General features: G+C 54.1%; 1 protein-coding gene across 8 annotated transcripts in view; it reads left to right on the top strand.

Annotated features, from left to right (window-relative positions):
* SCN5A (sodium voltage-gated channel alpha subunit 5) overlaps positions 1–19,881 on the top strand; it is a 77,528-nt gene that overhangs the window by 7,226 nt on the left and 50,421 nt on the right. For 5 of the 8 annotated variants that reach the window (XM_063114363.1, XM_063114361.1, XM_063114362.1 and 2 more), the window contains exons 3-10: positions 2,326–2,415; positions 3,788–3,916; positions 10,519–10,610; positions 14,339–14,569; positions 16,132–16,195; positions 17,570–17,711; positions 18,243–18,440; positions 19,349–19,528. In XM_063114363.1, the coding sequence (XP_062970433.1) occupies positions 2,326–2,415; positions 3,788–3,916; positions 10,519–10,610; positions 14,339–14,569; positions 16,132–16,195; positions 17,570–17,711; positions 18,243–18,440; positions 19,349–19,528 (1,126 nt within the window). Of the gene's footprint in view, positions 1–2,325; positions 2,416–3,787; positions 3,917–10,518; positions 10,611–10,748; positions 10,841–14,338; positions 14,570–16,131; positions 16,196–17,569; positions 17,712–18,242; positions 18,441–19,348; positions 19,529–19,881 lie in introns of all 8 variants that reach the window. The other 3 variants (XM_063114359.1, XM_063114357.1, XM_063114356.1) reach the window with 1 other exon arrangement.

The following is a 19,881-nucleotide window of genomic DNA, read 5'->3' as shown; positions in this document are numbered from 1 at the left end:
TGTGGAATAGTGTCCCTGCTTGGCATGTTAAGACCTGAAGCAGTGTGACTTACACAGGCCTCCAATCTGGAGGCAGGAGAGTGGACCAGTGGCCTTTGATGTCATCATGCAGAGACCCAGAGTGAGGTCCAGACCAGGTCATCTGGGGCTCTAGGCTGGCTCTACCATTCACCAGCTTCGTTCTTGTAGTAGTTCCCTATGCTGCTGTGGCAAATTGCCACAAACTCAGTGGCTTAAAACAACACAGATTTATCATCTCACAGTTCTGGAGATCAGACATCCAAAATGATTCTCATTGTACTAAAATCAAGGTATCACCAGGGCTGTGTTCCTTTTTGGAGGCTCTAGGGGAGAATCTGTTTTCTAGGCTTTTCCAGCTTCTAGAGGCTGCCCTCATCCATTGGTTCACGGCCTCGTCCATCTTCAAGCCTGTGATGGCCAACGGCGTCTTCCTCATATGGCCTTGCTCTGGCTCTGACCCTCCTGCCCCCGTCTTTCACTTACAAAGATACCTGTGATTACAATGGATATTCCAGGATACTCTCCCCACCTCAAGATCCTTCATTTAGTCACATCTGCTAAGTTCCTTTTATGATATAAATTAATGTATTCACAGTTTCCAGGGATTTGGATATAGTCATCTGGGCAGCAGAAGGAGGATTATTCTGCCTACCACAGTAACCTTCAACTTAACCTCTTTGTGCCTCGGTCTTTTCATTTGCTAAAATAGAGACAAAGTCCCCACCTCATAGGGTTGTTAGGAGAATCAAATTCGTTAATGGACATGGGGAGCAGAGCCTGGTACCTAAGGAAGGTTCAATAAATACTCTTAGTATCGTTACTTGACTATTTCAGGAATCATCTGGGATCCTCAGTAGCCAGTTTAGCAACAGATCCATGGGGATGAATAAAGGCTGGTAGAGGGGCTTGTTAACCATCTGTCCGGTGAGGAGAGCCTTGGCACGTAGCCCAGGTGTGCATATGCGCATGCGTGTGTGCGTGTGCATGTGTGTAAGACAGAATGAGTACTGAGATGGGTATCCGATCCTGCGCTTGAAAGCTGGAGAGGGAAATCAGCCTGGCCGTGGAGACCCTCACAAGGCAGAGGGCGGGGCAGATGCCATGCTGAGGAAGGGCCCGAGTGCCTGAAGGGGGTCATCTGGCCAGGGAGAAATCACGCCTCCTGGAGCCAAGGCACCAGAGCCGTGCAGTCCTGTTGGCCCAGCCTTGTTTTATTTAGGGGGTCTCTCAAAGTCTGATTGCCTCTCATCTCAGATGAGAAATTGGAGAATTAATTATAAATGGGAGGCTGGGTTTAGGATGCTGATTTCCTGATGGCTTGGATTCCCTAGAAGGGGGACCGGAGGCATGGAGGGCATCTACCTAGTTAGATTCCTTGAGAGGCCTCCTCCACCCCCCAGCTGGGGCAGTGAGCAACCAGGTCGGCCTGGTCTCAGGTCTGACCACATGGGCCTCCCCATCAGGTGAGCTGGAGCCATGCTACAGAGGAAAGAGGCAGCCCCTGGAGCTCGATTACTACAGCTCCTGGGCAGCTTGCGGGAATCGCCCATTTGGCAGCTGTGCCTATGGGCTGAGGCCGAGGCATGGTGTCATGAGCCTGGGGGCAGCCACAGGGAGTGGGAGGCCCCACCTCTCCTCTTAGGCTGGGGAGGGGATTTATGAGGGCAGCACAGTGTCCAGGCCCAGCCTCCCAGGGATGCCTCAGCCCACAGGAGGCCCAGGGTCTGCCCCCTGCTCCTCAGCAGGTCTTACAGAGGAGAAGGAGGCGGTGGAGGAGGTCAGTCAGAGCTTTGTCCAGCCTGAAGCAGCAGCTAGCACCTGTAGCCAAAGAGTCAGGGGTCAGACAAGTCCTGGGTCAGTTCAGTTCAAGGTCAGGGGCCCACAAAGATTCCCAAGACACAGTCCCAGCCCCCCAGCAGAAGTTTGTAGATGCCCATCTCCCTCCGATGTGGCTGAGGACAGGGCCCCTGCCTAATCATGGATAGAAACCTCTGAGGTCTGGGGGTCTACCCTTCCTCTCTTCCGTCCACTCTGCACCTTACAGGGAACTCTGCCAAAGGTGTGGTTTCAGGTGTCTGGTGGACTGTGGAGCAGGGCAGGAATCCAGCTGCAAGTGCCAGGGACAGGACAGAGATCAGCCTCAGTGGAGAGGGGTTGGCATGAACTGGTCACAGCCCAGTGTGTCTCCTCAGAGCCCCTCTCTGATCTGGCAGCATTGGCCCAGCAGTGAAGACCCCAGGGGCAGACCTCTGACAGTGGTGGCGTGGCTGGCCCTGCACATGGCTTTCCTTGACCCTGCTCCACGCTCTTCAGCATGCTCATCATGTGCACAATCTTGACCAACTGCGTGTTCATGGCCCAGCATGACCCTCCACCCTGGACCAAGTATGTCGAGTGAGTATCTCCAGGACCTCACCTCTAGCTTTCCCCTCCCTTCCTTTTCCATTCCATGCCACAGCCTCTAAAGTTACCCCAGAAGAGGGCTGTGTTCAGGCCCAGGGTCCCACCCACCTGGGGGTTCTTGGCTCAACCTTTACCCTCTTTTGCTTTTCCCAGTCTCGCCCTCAGGGGAGGAAGTTCTCCAGATTGGCAAAATGGGGGATTTCTCCCTGTCCCCTCTGAGCAGGATTGATGACATTGGAGAAAGCTCTGAAATAATAATAATAATAATAATTTATTGAGCACTTAGTGTATGTCAACCACTATCACAAGAACAATAGCACCATCTCCTTTTACCCTAATGGCAACCCAACAGGGTAGGTACAGCTGCTGTCCCCATTTGACAGACAAGGAGACTGAGAATTAGAGAAGTAACTGGCCTGGTATTGTGCAGCTAGGAGGTGTGGCAGCCAGGAAAAGGCCTATCCCCACTTCAGTACTACACTCCAAAGCCTTTTTTCCCAAGTCCTGCCTCCTATAACCATATGCACAGTTTTAGGAAACTGTTTCTGGTCTTTTTTCCCCAAGTGAAAGTACCTTACCTGCTTGTTCTAAGCAGACTTGATAGGCCCTTACTGCATTTGGCTCCTGTTTTCAGGAGACCAACAGAATGTTGGGACAGCCTCTCTTACCAAAGCAACTTTCCTGTTTGTTCTCTGTGTTCACATAGGACCAAGCAGGGCTGGCTGTGCCAGTGTGTCCAGTTGCTCTGAGACCTGGGATTTGGCCTCTCCCATTCCAGCACCCAGGCATTTTGGATTCCTCAGACTGCCTTATGCATTAGAACGCAGCCCCCACCCAGCCTTATGCATTAGAACATCAACACCCCTTCAAGCCCAAGAGGGCTGGGCCCACCTACTCCGTAGACAGTTGAAGATGGTCCATGCTCACAGTGCCGGCCACTGAGGACCCACTAACATGGGTGAGGGGCGGTGACTCTGCCTGTCCATGCTGCCCCACAGTGCAGACCTGCTGGCCATTGTCTCTGTGCATGTGGACCCCCAGGGCTGGGGTGAGGAGATGGGCAGGGGGGTCTTCTTACACCAAAACAACCAAAAGAGAGAACACAGAGAGTTCGGATGGGCGCGTGGCAGCCACTCAATAATACTGAATAAACAAGTGGGAAGATGGACTAGTTCGCCAGATGTTTGGAACAAAGCTCCAGTCCCCAGCTCCAGCTCTGCCATGGGGCATTGCAGAGATCCCGGTCTGACAGCCCCTGGCAAGCAGAGCTGCACAGGGCTTGTACCATGTGAGGAACCCAGGGAACCTGGCCTGCAGGCTTTGGCCTCCATCCCTGAGAAACCCCACGGCCTTTCCTCCCCAGGTACACCTTCACTGCCATTTACACCTTTGAGTCTATGGTCAAGATTCTGGCTCGAGGCTTCTGCCTGCATGCGTTCACCTTCCTTCGGGACCCATGGAACTGGCTGGACTTCAGTGTGATTGTCATGGCGTAAGTGTCCCACTCGCTGCACCGTGCTGTGCCACACCAGGCCACACTGTGGGGGGGTATATGCCACCCCAGGCCCCCAGCTGCCCCGGCCTTCTTGGCTTCCCTGCAGCAGTCCACAAGCAGCTCTACACACAGGCTGCAGAGCAGCCCACCTTATTGCTGTGGCAGGAGGAAGCCTGGGTGGAGGTCCTCCACTCATCCTGGTGGGGAGAGACAGGTCCCCAGTAGCTCAGGCAGACCACGGTGGTCAGGTCTCCTGGCTCATGTGCAGCTCCACAGCAGCCCTGTGCTCAAGGGACATCAGTAAGATTCTGGCTCGGCATTCTCTGCCCTTTCCACCAAGAGAAACCAATATTACAGACCCAAATCCCTGGCCCATTGTGAACAGTAACCTGGATTCCAAAGTGATTAAGAATGAAATTGCAGTAAAGAGAAGGAGCCTGGAGAAGTGACTGGGCGTCCCCAGGAACTCATGCCAGGCACACCAGCCTGTCTGCTCTCTCCAAGCAGAGACTCTTCATTTGGCACATTTTGAAGCACCTGGTCACTGACAATCCAGCCAAAGTAGGCTGGATGGGGGTACTTAGACACACTTTACAGGAAAAACTGATGCCCGGGACACACAGGGAGCCTGCCAGAAGTAAAGGTAACTCCGGGCCTGCTGAGGCCCTGCTTCCTCGTCTGAGAGGAAACCCTTACCCAGGCCACGGTGTTGAGGAGGTACTCCACCCTGGATGTCTCGGACAACGGATGCTGGGTTCTGGTGGGACAGCAGATCAGGGTGGACCCTCCATGCAGAAACCGTGATCAGGGGCTCAGCCATCAAACCCCTTCTGAAAGCCGAGGACCCAGTGTGCAGGGCTGAGCAATGCACCTCTGCAAGGAGAGCTGGTGAGGGATCTCCTCCTGCCCTTGCAAACCCTCAGTGTGAAAGGACAGTGTTGGGCTCGGTGGTATCAGAGGCTCAGTTCAACTCCCACTTTCTAGGACTCTGGGATTCACTGAATCCACCTATTCCTGACAAAGTCTTTAACCCCACACATGAGCAGCCCTGAGTTTAGCCATGCTGGGGAGAGAAAAGAAAGAGGGAAGCTGGACCCTGCTGATAGGGTGCTTTCAAGCTAGAAGGAGAGCCTAGTGGTTAGAAAATGCAGCAGAACCTCTGTTTCTAGGTTTGCTAGAAGAGTGGTGGGAGATGAAGCTGCAGAGTGGTGGGATGTGGGATAGGTGGTGTCCTCCTTGCAGGCCATGGTAAAAGCCAGTTGTGATGGGAGCCTTTGGGGGATAGGAGTAGGCAGAGCTGTGACCTGATCTGCATTCTGTAGAGACCACCCCGGCTACCATGTGGACCACAGATTGGAGGTGGAAGGATGGAGGTAGATAGATCAGGTGGGAGGCTGTTTTGGCAGCCAGGAGAGAGAGGATAGTGGCTGAGACCAGGGTCCAAGTGGAGAAGGGGAGACGTGGTCAAATTCTGGGCGTGTTTTGAAGTAGGGCTGACAGGAGACCCCAAGGTGGTTTTTGGTTTGAGACCCCATGGTGACTTTTGGATGATGTTTCCATTTGCTGAAATGGAGAATTAGAAGGAGGCACTGGCTGAAGAAACAAGGAATCAGAAGTTAGGTTTAGAGTATATTCATTTTAAAAACATCCGGGGTGAGATATTAAGTAGGCAACTGGGTATTCCAGGCTGGAGTTCAGGAAGGAGGTCCAAGGTGGAGATATAAATTTAGAAGCCATCGGGATACAGATGATATTTAAAGCCAGGAGACCGAATGAGATCACCTAGGAGTGAATGTAGGCATGGGCTGTAACCTGGGACACTCCGACATCTTGAGGTCAGGAACAAAGACGAGGGTCAAGCCAAGAAGACTAGAGGGAAGTGGCCAGTGAGAGTAGAGGAATCCCAGGAGAGAGTAGTGTCCAGAAAGCCAGCTGAGGAATGTGGTTCAACTGGAAACATGCCACAAGGAGGTTGAGGGAGGTGATGACTGAGAACAGACTGTCGGACTTGACAACGTCAAGGTCATTGGTGCCCTTGACAAGAGGTTCCAGTAGAGTGGGAGGACATAACCTGTTAAAGAGGGTTTGGGAGAGTGGGAGAAGAGGAGGCATGGCAAGTAAAGGTTTCTGTTTGGGGGGGGGGGGTTGCTATACACAGGACAGAAAATAATGTGGTGACCAGCAGGGAATATGGGTCAAGGGGGTACTTTTAAAGACGAGAGGGATCTCTGAAGGCTGATGGAAATGATCCAGCAGAGAAGAGATGGTGGATGACGTAGGCGGGAGGGGGAATTGCAGGAGCAAAGCCGGCTGCTGCACAAGGGGGCGGGCACCCAGCACCGAGGTGGAGCGTTGTCCTTCAGAGCAGGGAGAGCAGAATTTGGGGTGGAGATGGAGGTGGATTGATAGAGTTGGTGATGAGGGGAGAAGGAATTTCTCTTCTGATTGCTCTTATTTTCTCAGTGAAATAAGAAGCAGAATGATCAGCTGAGAACAGAGTGGGGAGGCGTGGCTGAGGTTTGAGAGAGAGGGAGAGCTCTCCCTGCAGGCGCCGGAGTCTGCACTGACTCGCGAATGGAGTCGGATTGCCAGGCTGAGCCCAGGCTCCGGGGTGCCCTTTGGGGTGGAGGACAGGGGTCTGTAGGGCCCTGGGGGCTGGGTGTCACAGGAAGGTAGGGGCTTCAGGCAGGAGAGGAGACCGCATCTGTCTGAGGCTGGAGCCTGAGCAAGACTGTATTGTTGTGGACACACTCCCAGATCCCAGGAAAGCCATCGCTCTGGGACAGGCTCTGGCCTGTGCTCAGCCTGTGTCTCTAAGGGATGCTCTACATGACCTCAAGCCCTTATTAAGTCCTGCTGTCCTGGCTTGTGTGAGAATCCCAGCCTCGTTCCCCATGGGATTCCACTGGGAACCACTCCTTCCACGCGGAATTGCAGAGCAGGTGTGCCTTCCTCACCAGGACCTGCCTGCCTTCACTCTGTTCCAGAACCAGCGGTGCCAAAGCAGAACAGGGCCTCAGAGGCTCAGACAACCACCGTGTCACCAAGCATGTCATGAAACGGCACCTTTGCTTCCCATTTGTGCTCTTGGCTGGACTGGCCCCGCAGCTTTGATCGACAGTGATTCTGCCTTATGAAAACCAATTAATTGCTACCTCTGAAGTGCATTCTGCTATAGAGGAAATGGTTCAGTAACTTGGGGCTCCTAGGATGGTCAAAGGAGTCTTAAGTGGCAAGAAAGTTCAATTCAGTGGAACTCCCCATCCGCCCTCCCTTATACAGATGGAGAAGCTGAGGCTTGGAGAGGAACTTCCACTTGCACAAATTATGTAATGAATCAGCAGCAGTGCTGGGACTAAAACCAAGTCTCCTAGCTCCTAACCATGGGACGGATGGGAGAGACATCCCAAGTCTAACGTTTCTGGCCAGGTTTCGACCTGATCCTCCACCCTACCTGATTCAGAGGTTGTGGGAGGGCCAGAGAGGGGTGCTAGGAAGCTGCCAGGCTCAGCTAGCAGCCCTCCAGCCAGAGCTCTTCCCATGGCCCCCTCACGGCTGGGCATTACCTGCTAGTTAGCACAGCCTCCCACCTTCGGGAGTTGTTATGGAAACCAAACCTGGAGGGGAAAGGAGAGAGGGCAGAGGAGGGGTGGCAGTCACTGCAGTAGCTAACAGTGTGGGCTTCACCATCTCAAGATAAGGGTGGAGCAGGAAGAAGGCAAGGGTCAGCCCTTCCTCATGCTTCCTCAGCTCCAGAAAGGCCCCTCCTAGGCTGGGGCTGCTGCGATGGGGTGGGATTCTCCCCCACCACCTCTGCTCTTCCTGTGTCGGAGCCCATGATCCCAGCCCAGCTGTCTGTCCTGGCCAGCAGCTTGGCCATAGGAGAAGAACTGAACTGGCTGGGAGGAGGGTTTCACCAGCCTGAGAGGGGCAAAGCTCTATCCACCCCCACCCCCCATATACACACACCATCCCACTTTTGCCACCTCCTAAGCTGACCCTGTGCCATGCAGAGGGTCTCTCCTGCCCTGCTGCAGTCAGAGGCCCCGAGAAAGGCCTTGGTGGAGGTCTGAGGTCCCAATATGAGAAGCAGCCAGATACCAAGTCCTGGGTAGAGTGAAAGAAGCAGCAGCCCCCATGTCACAGACATGGTCCCAGACACACCAGGCTCCCACCCCCCCTGCTCCTCCTCTAAGACTTCCTCCAACTCACAGCTGCTCTCCCATACAGACACACAACCACAGCCCCACTGCTGTCCCCAGCCACTCAGCTGGCTTTGCAAGCCTGCCAGGAGCACAGATGTGTTCCTCCCCTCTTCTGTCACTAGCCTGTCCTTGTCACCCTGGGTTCTAGGCTTCTCTGTGCTCAGCACCCACTGCCAAGGAGGCAGACCATAAATGGAGGCAAACACTGTCTGTTCTGGGGACACCGGGGTAGGGCAGGTTCTGCACTGGGACAGGCAAAGTTAGGTAGGATCCAAGCTAGAGATAGGCTGGGTTTTCACTGGAGACACCAGGGAACAGACCAATATCTAAGGGACAGGACGAGAGAAACAGGGAGGATTGGTTCCCTCTGTGACCTGCACAGTGCTCTACTCACTCCCTGTAACCAGAATGGACAGCTTTAAAACCAGTGTCCTGGGCAAGGCAAGCTGTTGTCCTGAGCCACAGCAGTAACAAATAGCCCAGAGCCCCTGGCAGGCTGGAACCATGACTTCCACAGAAAGGCAACATCAGCAGTGTTCAGGACTCAACCTGATAGTCCGGGAGCAACACCACGTCTGGAAGAGACTGAGAAAAGAATGTGGCACACAGTCCTGAGGGTCTGAGCCACCATGGAGAATGGAATGGAAAAGTCGAGACAGAGCTTGGATCATAATAACAGGCATGTATGGACCAGAGCAAGGGAGGTGACTGCTCAGCAGCGGATCATGGGGCTGCATCTGCATGCTGCCCTGGAGAAAGACTTGCAAGCTGAAGTGAGGCCAGGAAATCAAATGGAAACCACACCACAGCAAGGGTCTGGTGTGTCCATAGGAAGGAAAGATCTGGGAATGTGCCCACTGACCCCCGTCTCTGCAGGGATGTGTGAGTGAGGACGGAGCAGGTATGTCCACGCGGCCCCATGAATATGGAAGGGTCCCCCGAGTGGACGTAGAGGAAGCTGGTGTCAGTCCAGCGTCAGAGCCAGACCAGACTGGATCTGCTGACCCCAGCACAGTGAGCTCCTTGTCACAGCCTGCCAAGTCCTTCTGTGTAGACATCCACAGCCTGAAGGAGAATTCAGAAGCTCGAGCAGAGTGGAGGGGCCCGAAGGTCCAGACTGCCTGGCAGAGTGAGTCCAGCTTACTGTCAGCCCACCTTGATTCTCACCCAGCATTGAAGGGCTGGCATACGGCGTCTGACGTCACTCACACACCCAGGTCAGACATGCTTGGTTAAACATCAGACATCCTGAATCCAATGTCCTTTGTTTAAACATCAGAGACCTTCGGTTAAATGTCAGACACCCTGGATGCAAAGTTTTTCATTAAATATCACAAGTCACTTGCTATTATCCCAATGGCCTTGGTCACACACTATCCTTCCACCTTTCAGACACCCTCATGGTCATGTGGCCCATCCACTGCATGTCCTCAGGCTCTGCTTGGGCAAGTCCGTGCCCCTCAGAGACCAATTCCTTCCTCCTGTGCCATCCAAGTCTTAATTGGGAGCCCCACAGCCACTCAACCCTACTGAGCATCACTAGGACCCAAGCAGGACAGACCCTGAGCAGGACTGCTCTCCTCCAGAGGTCCCCGCTCCTCTGGAGACCCAGGACCATCCATGGAGAATGCAGAAGGTTCAGGGGTGAGACTGTGGGTGGACTCCTAGGGGATGGCCAGCATTGCCCTGGGGCCCTTTGTCCTGCTCTTTCCTCTTCTCGGGTTGGTCATTGCCTGTGAGTGGCTGAAGAACAGATATTCAAGCAGCTTCCCTTCCCATCTTCCAATGCCACTGTCTTGGGAACTCTGTGTTCCCTCCAGTGAATACTCAGGCCACCTCTGCCTCGTGACTTCAGCACTGCTGAACCACCCCTTGCATAGACAGATTTGTGGTTAGAAGAAGCAGTGGGCAGCCCTCAGAGACCCAGCCACCCCTCTGTGGTGGTCTCAGCCAGGGCTTCAGAGTTCCAGGATTGGAGCAGCCAGACACGAGCTGATCATAGACTGCAGAAGACATGGATCAAAACTAGGACCAGAAATCCACTTGCTTCCTACATCACCTGACCCGAGCCTCCTGGGAAAGTTTCCCTCGTCACTCTGATGTGTCCCCATCCTCAGCCCCCACACGTGTTTTCATGTCCTGGTCCCCTTGGAATGGAGAGTCAGTCATGGCACTGCCACCAAGAGAGCCACCTGAGAGCTTGCCGTTGGACATCCTTAAGGCATCCACACTGAGGTCCCGTGTCAGGAGGGTTGAGACCAGGAAGAAAACCTGGGGGAGGCCCTGGGCCACCCACAGTCCTCCCCGGGGAGGGAGAGAGGGAAAGGGCTGGTGGGGGAGGGCAGGCTGAGGTTCTGCTTTGTAATTCCCAATAACTGTGATTTGATTCTGCAGGTATGTATCAGAAAATATAAAACTAGGCAATTTGTCGGCTCTTCGAACTTTCAGAGTCCTGAGAGCTCTAAAAACTATTTCAGTTATCCCAGGTAAGATGCCCAGGTTTGCCTCTCAGATCTCAGCTACAAGTGACTCTCTCTCTGTCTCCCCACCCCTTTCCTCCTCTGGCCTTGTGTCTCCTATTGGCGTGTTGTCACTGTCTCGTGTGTGAATTTCCCTTGTTACAGATACACAACTGAATTTGTGGACCTGGGCAATGTCTCAGCCTTACGTACCTTCCGAGTCCTCCGGGCCCTGAAAACTATATCAGTCATTTCAGGTGAAAATCAGGTTAAACGCCAAGGCTGGAGGGACATGCCTGGGCCTTTCCAGCCACCTGGGAGCCAAGGCGACTCTCAGGAAAGCCCCTTCGAATGTGCCTGTCACCAGAATACCTTTCCTAGCTCAGATGTGGGGGCTGTTGGTGGTGGACATGCCTGTCCCTCCGGAGTCTCAGAAGAGGCTTTAGGCTGCCCATCCCAGCAAAATCCAGTCTCACAGACACCAGGGGGCACAGAGCACCCGACAGTGGGGCCTGCATTGGACCCAAATTCTTCCCAAGATAGTGGATTTCTTTTCTCAACTGAACTCAGCTATTCGAATGGCTAAAAATGTGTACATTAATTGCTTCACCCTGAAATGTCACCCTCTGATTAGAAAACCAAAAGAATTGTGTTTGAGGGAACCCACATATACACCCAGAAGGAAAAAAGGAAAATTTCCAGCCCAGTCTTTTAGGACTGAGTGCCCAGTCCCTGCCTTATGCCCCCTCTGGTGATATGTGCACAGACGGAGCCCCAGCCCCAGTTTGTGAATCAAAGCGTAATCTGTGGACAGGCATCGTTGGGCCGTGGCGTCTAACTGCCCTCGCTGCATGGTGCGGTAGAGGTTTAGCAAACTGTGCATGGTGGCCTCAGGAAGAAATTCTCCTTTACAGATGTTGGCAATTGTACCTGGGAAACCTTCTAAGCCCAGACAGCTTCTCTAGAAACCATTGCACCTATCCATGCAGGAATGCTCTCAAATGATTTGTGATGATTTCAGAGCCCGGCTGTGTGATGTGCTGGTGCTGAAGTTGAGTGCCACCCAGGAGAACATCTAATCCTGAGTCTTTATTCACTCTCCCCACATTAAAGTGAGTCCAAACTCAAAGGTCCTCCTATTTTAAGGAACTTTCTCTGGATGCAGCCACACTCAGAACTAGAAAAGGCACTTCGTTTGAGTTAGAGACAGGCTGCATGCCGCCATTCTGGGGGTGTCAGAGCTGAAGGCGGGATGAGGAGAAGCACATGTTTACACCCACTCCTGCTTTGGAAAGCTGGTGGTTCCCAGGTGTGTGGCCTGCATTTGGCTGTTGCTGCTCCCAGGGAGTCAGGAGCTCTGCTCTGTGCTCCGTGAGGAATTCAGACTCTCCCTGATTGTGTTATTATAACAGGAGCCTCCAATTATGCTTTGTTCAAACCGAGCCTCAGAATGGCCTCTGAACCCACCATGGTATGTGCACCGGGGCCACTTCTGCTCCATGCACCCCCCAAGAGGCCCAGAGGTCACTTGCCAAGGGTCAGTGGCAAGTGGGGCATTCTGGCCCCAGCCACTCCCAGGGGGCCACCCGCTTTGAGACAGGTGTCGCTGGGCCTTGGCACACACGTACACACCCACAAGCCTCACAGTTTGTCCTCTGGAGTCCCAAGAACAATTTCACAGGCACACACCCCACCACAGCTGATAAACACACTAACCAAAGCAGTGAAGAAAAGGCATATTCTGGTCTTTTTATAAGAAATATTTACAAAGGAAATTTTTCACAGTCCTGTGGAAAAAGAGGAAGCCCACCAACCTCAGTCCAGCCCTGCTGGGTCTCTTCAAAGCCTCCAGCAACCTAGTGAGGCAGCAGATAGCAGACGCTGAAAGCAGTCATTAGAAAAATGCTGTGATCAGCATGACGGAAGGCTCCCTGGAGGAAGTATCCCCAAGCTGAGTCTTAAATAGCCTTAGCCCCTCTGGACCCCAGTCTCCTTTTCCATAAAATGGGAGTGAAGTCAGAATGTTTGGTTTCCAAGAGTTTTCACCCAGCCTGTTAGAACTTCAACAGCAGGAGGATTTCCCAGTTGATCCCCTAGGACCTATCTTTCCCTGGATCTTTTCAGAAAGAATCCTGTGACTTCGTTGGAGCCATTCTTGCCAGAAGTCAAATCTGTCATCAATATGAGCAATGTTTAAAGGGGTAGGTTAACCTCGGCCACGATCTTCACAGACCGGGTCACAGTGTGCTTAGCTAGCCCTGAACTGGATACTTTAGGCTAAAGTATATTTTAAGATAACAGTTGAGGCAGAGTCCAGTTTGGGTATGCGAGCTGCTGCCCACCTCCCCTCACTTCGTTCCCCCAAGATGGGCAGAGTCTCCAGGCTCAGTCAGCAGAACAATAGATGTGTCCATGGAGGGGTCCTAGAAGCTCTGCTACAGATGAGGAGCTCTGGACTCCAAAGGGCTTGTGAATCCCACCACCAGCACTGCTACATGCCTGGACCCCTGCCAGGCCCACCCACTCACTGCCCAGGCAGTTGCCAACATCTGCCAGGACGATTTCCACAGAGAACGCTGAGTGTCTCTGAACCCTAGGCAGGCAGCAGTGTTAGTGGCACCATGGGGAGGACATCCTCCTCCCGTCCTGTGTTTGTCCATCGCTGCCTCCCTGCCTCTGGGTCTCAGGCACAGCAGCTGCAGCACAGTAGCCACAGGTGCTCCTAACACATTAACCGGCTGGACAATGGATGGATGGAGCTTAATCTGAGATCTGGCCGCTTGAGGGTGGGGGGGCCTGCTGCTGGCAGAGGAGCCCTCGCTCCTGATGCTATGCTCGCACTTGTCCTAGGACAGTAGCTCAGGGGTAGACTGACACGTCTACACGTGCTTTTCTGTCATTGCGCTGTGTGGTGCTGGCTTCCGCAGGGAGCTGGGTTGTGCAACTAACAGATCACAGCCTCTCAGCTTTGGGGAATGGGATGGATGGGGAGGGTCCCAGAGGGACAAGACAAGTGGAGAAGATGCCATACAGATCAATCTCTCCCGTGCCTCTGAACCTTCCCCAAAGGTGGGCCTGAGCCAGAGCAGGCTCCTTAGGACACCACCCACCACGGCCCTGCCAAACCCTCCTCCACGGCCTCCCAGCACACACACACACCAGCCCATCCCAACCCCAGGTGATGGCACCCCAAGTTTCCTCCAAACAATCAAAACCCCCTGTGCTATCAAAGAGAGCTGGCCCCAGCAGTGGGGCAGGAGGACCCTCTACCAGGAACGGCTGTGTCTCTGTGTCTCTCCTCATCTCAGGATCAAGGCTGAGGACCTTCCACTGCCCTGGCACAGGCTTGGACCTCAGTTTCCTTTCCCATGGGCTACATTGAAAGGGGAGGGCCTGGCATACCTTGGGGTTAGGCAGAGGGGGACGGGCTTTGAGTGTGAGTTTCCTCAAGAAAACAGCACTTTCCACATCATTTCATATCTTTGGCTGATGGAGAACAAAGAGGAACTGGGCCCCCTCTGTAAATACATACAAGGCCAGGCTGGCTGCCTGCCCAGGGAAATCAGGACAGAAGCCCAGCAGGTGAGGAAAGACATTTTGGTCTTAGAAGCCCCTCTCACTCTGCCCACCTCATGGTTGCCCACCCTGGCCCCATCCTAACTCAACTCAGGACCGTAGGGCGACCCAGTGCCCTCTCTCAGGCCGGGTCCCCCACCCAGTGGAGGTGACCCCATGCTCATTCTTGCCTTCCCCAGGCCTGAAGACCATCGTGGGGGCCCTGATCCAGTCTGTGAAGAAGCTGGCTGATGTGATGGTCCTCACAGTCTTCTGCCTCAGCGTCTTCGCCCTCATCGGCCTGCAGCTCTTCATGGGGAACCTGAGGCACAAGTGTGTGCGTAACTTCACGGTGCTCAATGACACCAACGGCTCCGTGGAGGCCGACGGCCTGGTCTGGGAATCGCTGGACATCTACCTCAACAATTCAGGTGCAGACTCGCTCTGGAGCCTGGGGAGGGCTTTGTGAGACCATCAGGGCTGGGGCACCCACCACACACAGGCCTCACAGAGGACAGGCCTCCAGGGCCATTCAGCTGTGCCCCCAGGGATCCCAGAACCAGACAGAGAGCAAAGGGGAGCAGACTCAGGGCCTGCCCTCATAGTTCCCAGACTAGATGGAGAAACAGTGTTTGAAGAGCAGGAAGGATGGAGTTAGGTGGAGGGCAGATGGGAGCAGCAGCTGCAGTATCTGGAGGTGGGGCTGACCCTTGAGTGCAGGCAGCAGTGAGGAGACCGCCTGCCTGCAGAGGAGTGTCAGCGTAGGGTAGGGGTAGAGCACAAGCTGGCATAGTTGGTGCAGCTTCAGAGTGGGGCCCCATCTGCTGGGCACAGGGATTTTCCAGTCCACATCTCTGTTCCTGGCCAGGATGCTAACTCCATACACATGCACCCTGGAACCTTGAGAGAGGGTGGGAACAGGCTCAGTGACTGCATGAGCCCCTCACTGGTTCACTGCCCCGTGGTTTATGCTTCCATTGTCCCAGCTAATGGCCAGCACCACTCCTGACCAGCGCCATCGCTCTGCATCAGAGGTAGATGCTGGCTCAAGGCCAGATTCCAGGCACGAGGACTTGAGGGCCATTCTGAAGTTAGGGGTCACTTACATACGCCAGCACTCCACTTTGGAAAAAGAAACATAGACAGAAACTCAGTGAATAACTATGCTTATGGTTCAGCTTTGCCATACAGCAATGGTTCTAAAACTTCAGCGTGCACCAGAATCACCCGGAGGGCTCCAGAAAACACAGATTGCTGCCCTCTCCCCCCCAGGAATTTCTCAGCCAGTGGGTCTGGGTGGTTTGAGAAGTTGCATTTCTAACCAGTTCCCAAACAATGCTGGTGATGCTGGTGATGCTGGTTCAGGGACCACACTGAGAACTGCTGCCTAAGATGAAGGCTGGTAATGGTGAGTGATAGGGACAGATGACAAAACAACCACAAAGGAGAGGACAGGGCTGTATGTCCCGTGTCTTGCCTCATCCAGCCTCAGCCCCATCTGAACAGACCACAGTGTTGCCATGGTGACTGTGGCATGCATCACTTCCACCATTTTATGCAGTGGAAGTGGGTCCAGAGTTGGGCAGTAGCCTGCCAACACTACGAAGTGACCCAGCAGCCACGCTGGCACTCTGCAGCCCATGCCTCTTGGCTCACGACCTCTCTTGGCCCTGGTGGGCCCTGGAGTTGTTTGGGGCAGGGTATGAAAGCTCCCTGTAGCGACAGCTGAGGCTCTGCCCAGGGCTTCTTGTGTCTTTTGAGAGCATGAGGGACACTAGCAGCAGAATATCTGCAGAGGAGCAAGAGGAAGGCCAGGGAAGCAGCTGGAGTTGCCTGGGGCCTGGCCAGGCAGAGGGTAGGGATCAGGCAGGGGCAGAGAAGAGGAGGGGAGACCACCAGCGATGTGTCTACCTCCCCAAAACCCTGAATACAAGGCGGGAACCCTGGAAGTCTGGACCACATGTCTCCTCACCATCAGATGTTTCTCCTACAGAAAATTACCTGCTCAAGAACGGCACCTCCGATGTGTTACTGTGTGGGAATAGCTCCGATGCTGGGTATGTGACGCCTCACCCAAGGTCACCTCGCCCAGCTGGGGGAGTCCCCTGGTGATTTCTTAACTGACTGTGCTTTCTGTTTATGCCCCTGACCCAGGGGCAGCAAAGCCTTCCATTGTCTCCCTTCCCTGCCGGGACCCTGGCAGCTTCCCCACCCCACTCCCACCACAGAGGAGTCAGCTGGTAAAGAAAGGTCAGGGACAGATCTGCAGGGAGGGCTAATGGAGCCCTGAAGATGGGCTTGGACTGGGGGAAGCCCAGGACGCCCTGCAGGGCCCCCCACCAGCCCAACCCTGGCTCCACTCCCTTCAGAAGCTCCCCAAGGCTGCTCCCACCCACTCTGGTCTTCACTCCCTCCCTGCTGATCTGTTCTTCTGGGACAAGTGTGGCCTCCCCCAGCAGCCTGGACTCTCAGGGCAAGTAAGGCCTGGACCTATAGCCTGACTGTGGTACCCAGACATGCCCAGTAGCCACACGCAGCTTCCAGGGCCCTGTGCACACCAGGGTCTGACTGTGCCATACTTTGTTAGGGGGAGGGGGCACAGAGGCCCACCTTGTGGGGGAAGCGTTCTGTGGCATTATTTGCCCACATCTTTGACTGTGAAATTCCAGGGCCTAAGTTTGTGGCCTCCTTCCTGTCGCTAAAGTTTGTCTGGAGGATCTCAGGGCATTAGCAAGGCACAGAGTTCCCTTGGCTGTATCCTTTCACTCGCCAAGTCTCTCTCTCTCTCTCTCTCTCTCTCTCTCACTCACACACACACACACACACACGTGAATCCAGCGCAGTGCTCCCTCTTTGGGAGAAAGGCTATTACCTCCAGATCCCAGAGCTGTGGATCTGCCTCACTGAACCAGCGCCTGCATGCATAGTGGTGCAAATGGGCATGTTCTCCACATATGGCCGGGCCCCCCCAGAATCATCCCTCAACCCTGCTACCTTGCTTTTGCCCTGGGCTCATCCCTTTCAGCTCAGCCAAGACTCACTGCTTCCCCCAGGTGCCTGCCCTGTGCTCAGCTCCCAAAGATAGGCAAAGGCAGAGACGCAAGCCAGGACCTCACACTTCCTCTCAGAGAGGCAACTCAGACAGTGGCCGGGGATGGCATGTCGTGTGGGCAGAAGGGAGCTGGATTTAAGTCTAGCAGAATACAGACAGGTAGAAAAAAAAGGAAGATGGTGTCCCAGGTGGGAGGCACAGCATGAACAAAGTCCTGGAGGCAGGACCCTGCAGCATGGCACTTGGTTTGTGAAGCTCAGCCTTATGGAACAGGGGAGCATATGCTGGGCTGCCGAGGGTGAAGAGCCAGGCCCAGGGAAGGTCTCAAGGACAGAGGACCCCTTGCAGCATGGGACAGAGTGTGTGTGTTTGGCTGTAGGACATGTCCTGAGGGCTACCGGTGCCTAAAGGCAGGCGAGAATCCTGACCATGGCTACACCAGTTTTGACTCCTTCGCCTGGGCCTTCCTTGCACTCTTTCGCCTGATGACACAAGACTGTTGGGAGCGCCTCTATCAGCAGGTGCGTGGGTGCTCGGGCCAGCAAAGGGATGCCAGGTATGGGCCCAGGGCCCGGGGTGCACAAGTCACTAGCCAGAAGTGGCCCCAGCAGCTTCCCCATTGCCAAGAGCTGTGGAAGGGATAGGGAATAAGGAAACTTTCATCTGAGAAAGAGGGGTTCAGCAAGCAAAGACATTTTGTTTCTGCTAGTGGCCAAGTAACCATCCCTTTATATAGGACACTTTACTCTGTGAATAGGACACTTCTCCATCCTCCATCTTATAGGATGGAATACTCTCCCTATGAGGGCACAACATTCCCCCAGATGGGTGAGACATTCCTGCCTCTTTGGGTGGGACACTGCCCCGCTGTATGGGTCATTCTCTTCTGTAGGTTAGCACATGTCCTTCTCTATAGGTGGGACACCCCCTCCCACCCACCTCCCAGGCTGAGGCTATTTGAACCCCTGGCACAACCAGACTGGGTGACTCGGAAATGCCATAACCCAGAAGGGGCCCCAGTGAGGACAACCTCTTCCTTCTTGCTCTTCCAGACCCTGAGGTCTGCAGGGAAGATCTACATGATCTTCTTCATGCTTGTCATCTTCCTGGGCTCCTTCTACCTGGTGAACCTGATCCTGGCTGTGGTTGCCATGGCCTATGAGGAACAAAACCAAGCCACCATTGCTGAGACTGAGGAGAAGGAAAAGCGCATCCAGGAGGCCATGGAGATGCTCAAGAAAGAGCATGAGGTAAGCAGTGCAGCCAGTGAGCCTCCAGATCACGCTCTCACCTGACTCTGGGTACCTAAAGGTGTGGTGCATGCTGGGTAAAGCCAGTGCCCATAGGCAAAAATTGGAACCTGCTGTATAAAGACAGTACCTGTTAGTGAAGTGTTTGCTGGATAAAAGTGGTACCTGCTGGGTAAGGTGGGTCCTATGAGGGTTGTGTATACTGGGTAGTCATTCCCTGTGGTCTTGATGTCTTCCAGGTGAAAGTGGGGCATGCTGGGTAAAGGTGGTGGCTCCTGGGTAAAGGTGGTCCCTGTGAGCACAGTGCATGGACAAAAGAGATCCATGTGTCCGTGGACATAGGTTATTCTGGTCAAGTGATGCCTTCTGGTGGGGTAGAGTGGAAGGTCCAATATCAGAGGCTTGAGCCAGCTCAGAAAATAAGCACTAGTGATGCTGCCCTGGCTACCGGTAGTCCCCCACATGGTGGATGCTGGAGGCTAATGACACAGCAAGCTATCAGAAGCCAGACTGTCTGCATCCACATGTTCTTCTCACTGCCCCATGCACCCTCGTCCAGTACCCCATCGGCCAGCTGAACCTTCTGGAAGATCCTCTGCCCTCTAGTTCTGCCACTTCCTCTGTTCATCCACACTCCCTTCCCACCTGTCCCACACTTGACCCTCGCTACCCTCTTCTGAGGGCTGCTCACCCCAGCCACTCCTTTCTTCCTTCTTATATCTTGATCTTTCTCAAAACATTCTGGGTCTGTCTGAGTTTGTCTCCATGATGCCATCATTTGGGGATAAGTGTGAAAGCTCACTTACTGATGCAAAAAACCAAGTTACTGAGAGGTGCCTGACTTACCTGAGCCTGAGGCTGCACAAAGTGTCAATGACAAAGACATCACTTCCTCCACCCTCTTCTAGGCCCTCACCATCAGGGGTGTGGATACCGTATCCCGTAGCTCTTTGGAGATGTCCCCCTTGGCCCCAGTAACTTCCCACGAGAAAAGAAGCAAGAGGAGAAAACGAATGTCTTCAGGGACGGAGGAGTGTGGGGATGACAGGTTGCCCAAGTCTGACTCGGAAGATGGTCCCAGAGCAATGGTAATCCCCAACAGTGGTTCTGGCTCTTTCAGGGTGGGTCTGTCATCAAAAGCCCATCACGCTAGTCCCCTGGTACAGTCACGGCCCCCATGGTTGCTCCCTAAGGAGAGCATCCTTGAACTCTCTCCCAGACATTCCTGTTTCCCATGGCCATTCTTGGAGTAGAGGGCCCCTGGGCAGAGGGGCAGGGTAGGTTTGGGTGTTATAATATCCCCAACCTGGGGCCAGTCCCCCAGCATTGGAGCTGGGGGATATGCCATGGTATGGATTGGCAGGAGCCCAAGGGCATGCCCACATGAGTGTGGAGGCATGGCTGAGTGCCCCAGGTCCTGCTTGGGCCAGGCCTGTCTGCA

This window comes from Cynocephalus volans, chromosome 11 (genome assembly GCF_027409185.1).
Source record: "Cynocephalus volans isolate mCynVol1 chromosome 11, mCynVol1.pri, whole genome shotgun sequence".
NCBI classification, from domain to species: domain Eukaryota; kingdom Metazoa; phylum Chordata; class Mammalia; order Dermoptera; family Cynocephalidae; genus Cynocephalus; species Cynocephalus volans.
The sequence above is the reverse complement of the archived record's forward strand: the minus strand, read 5'-3'. Positions and strand labels throughout refer to the sequence as shown.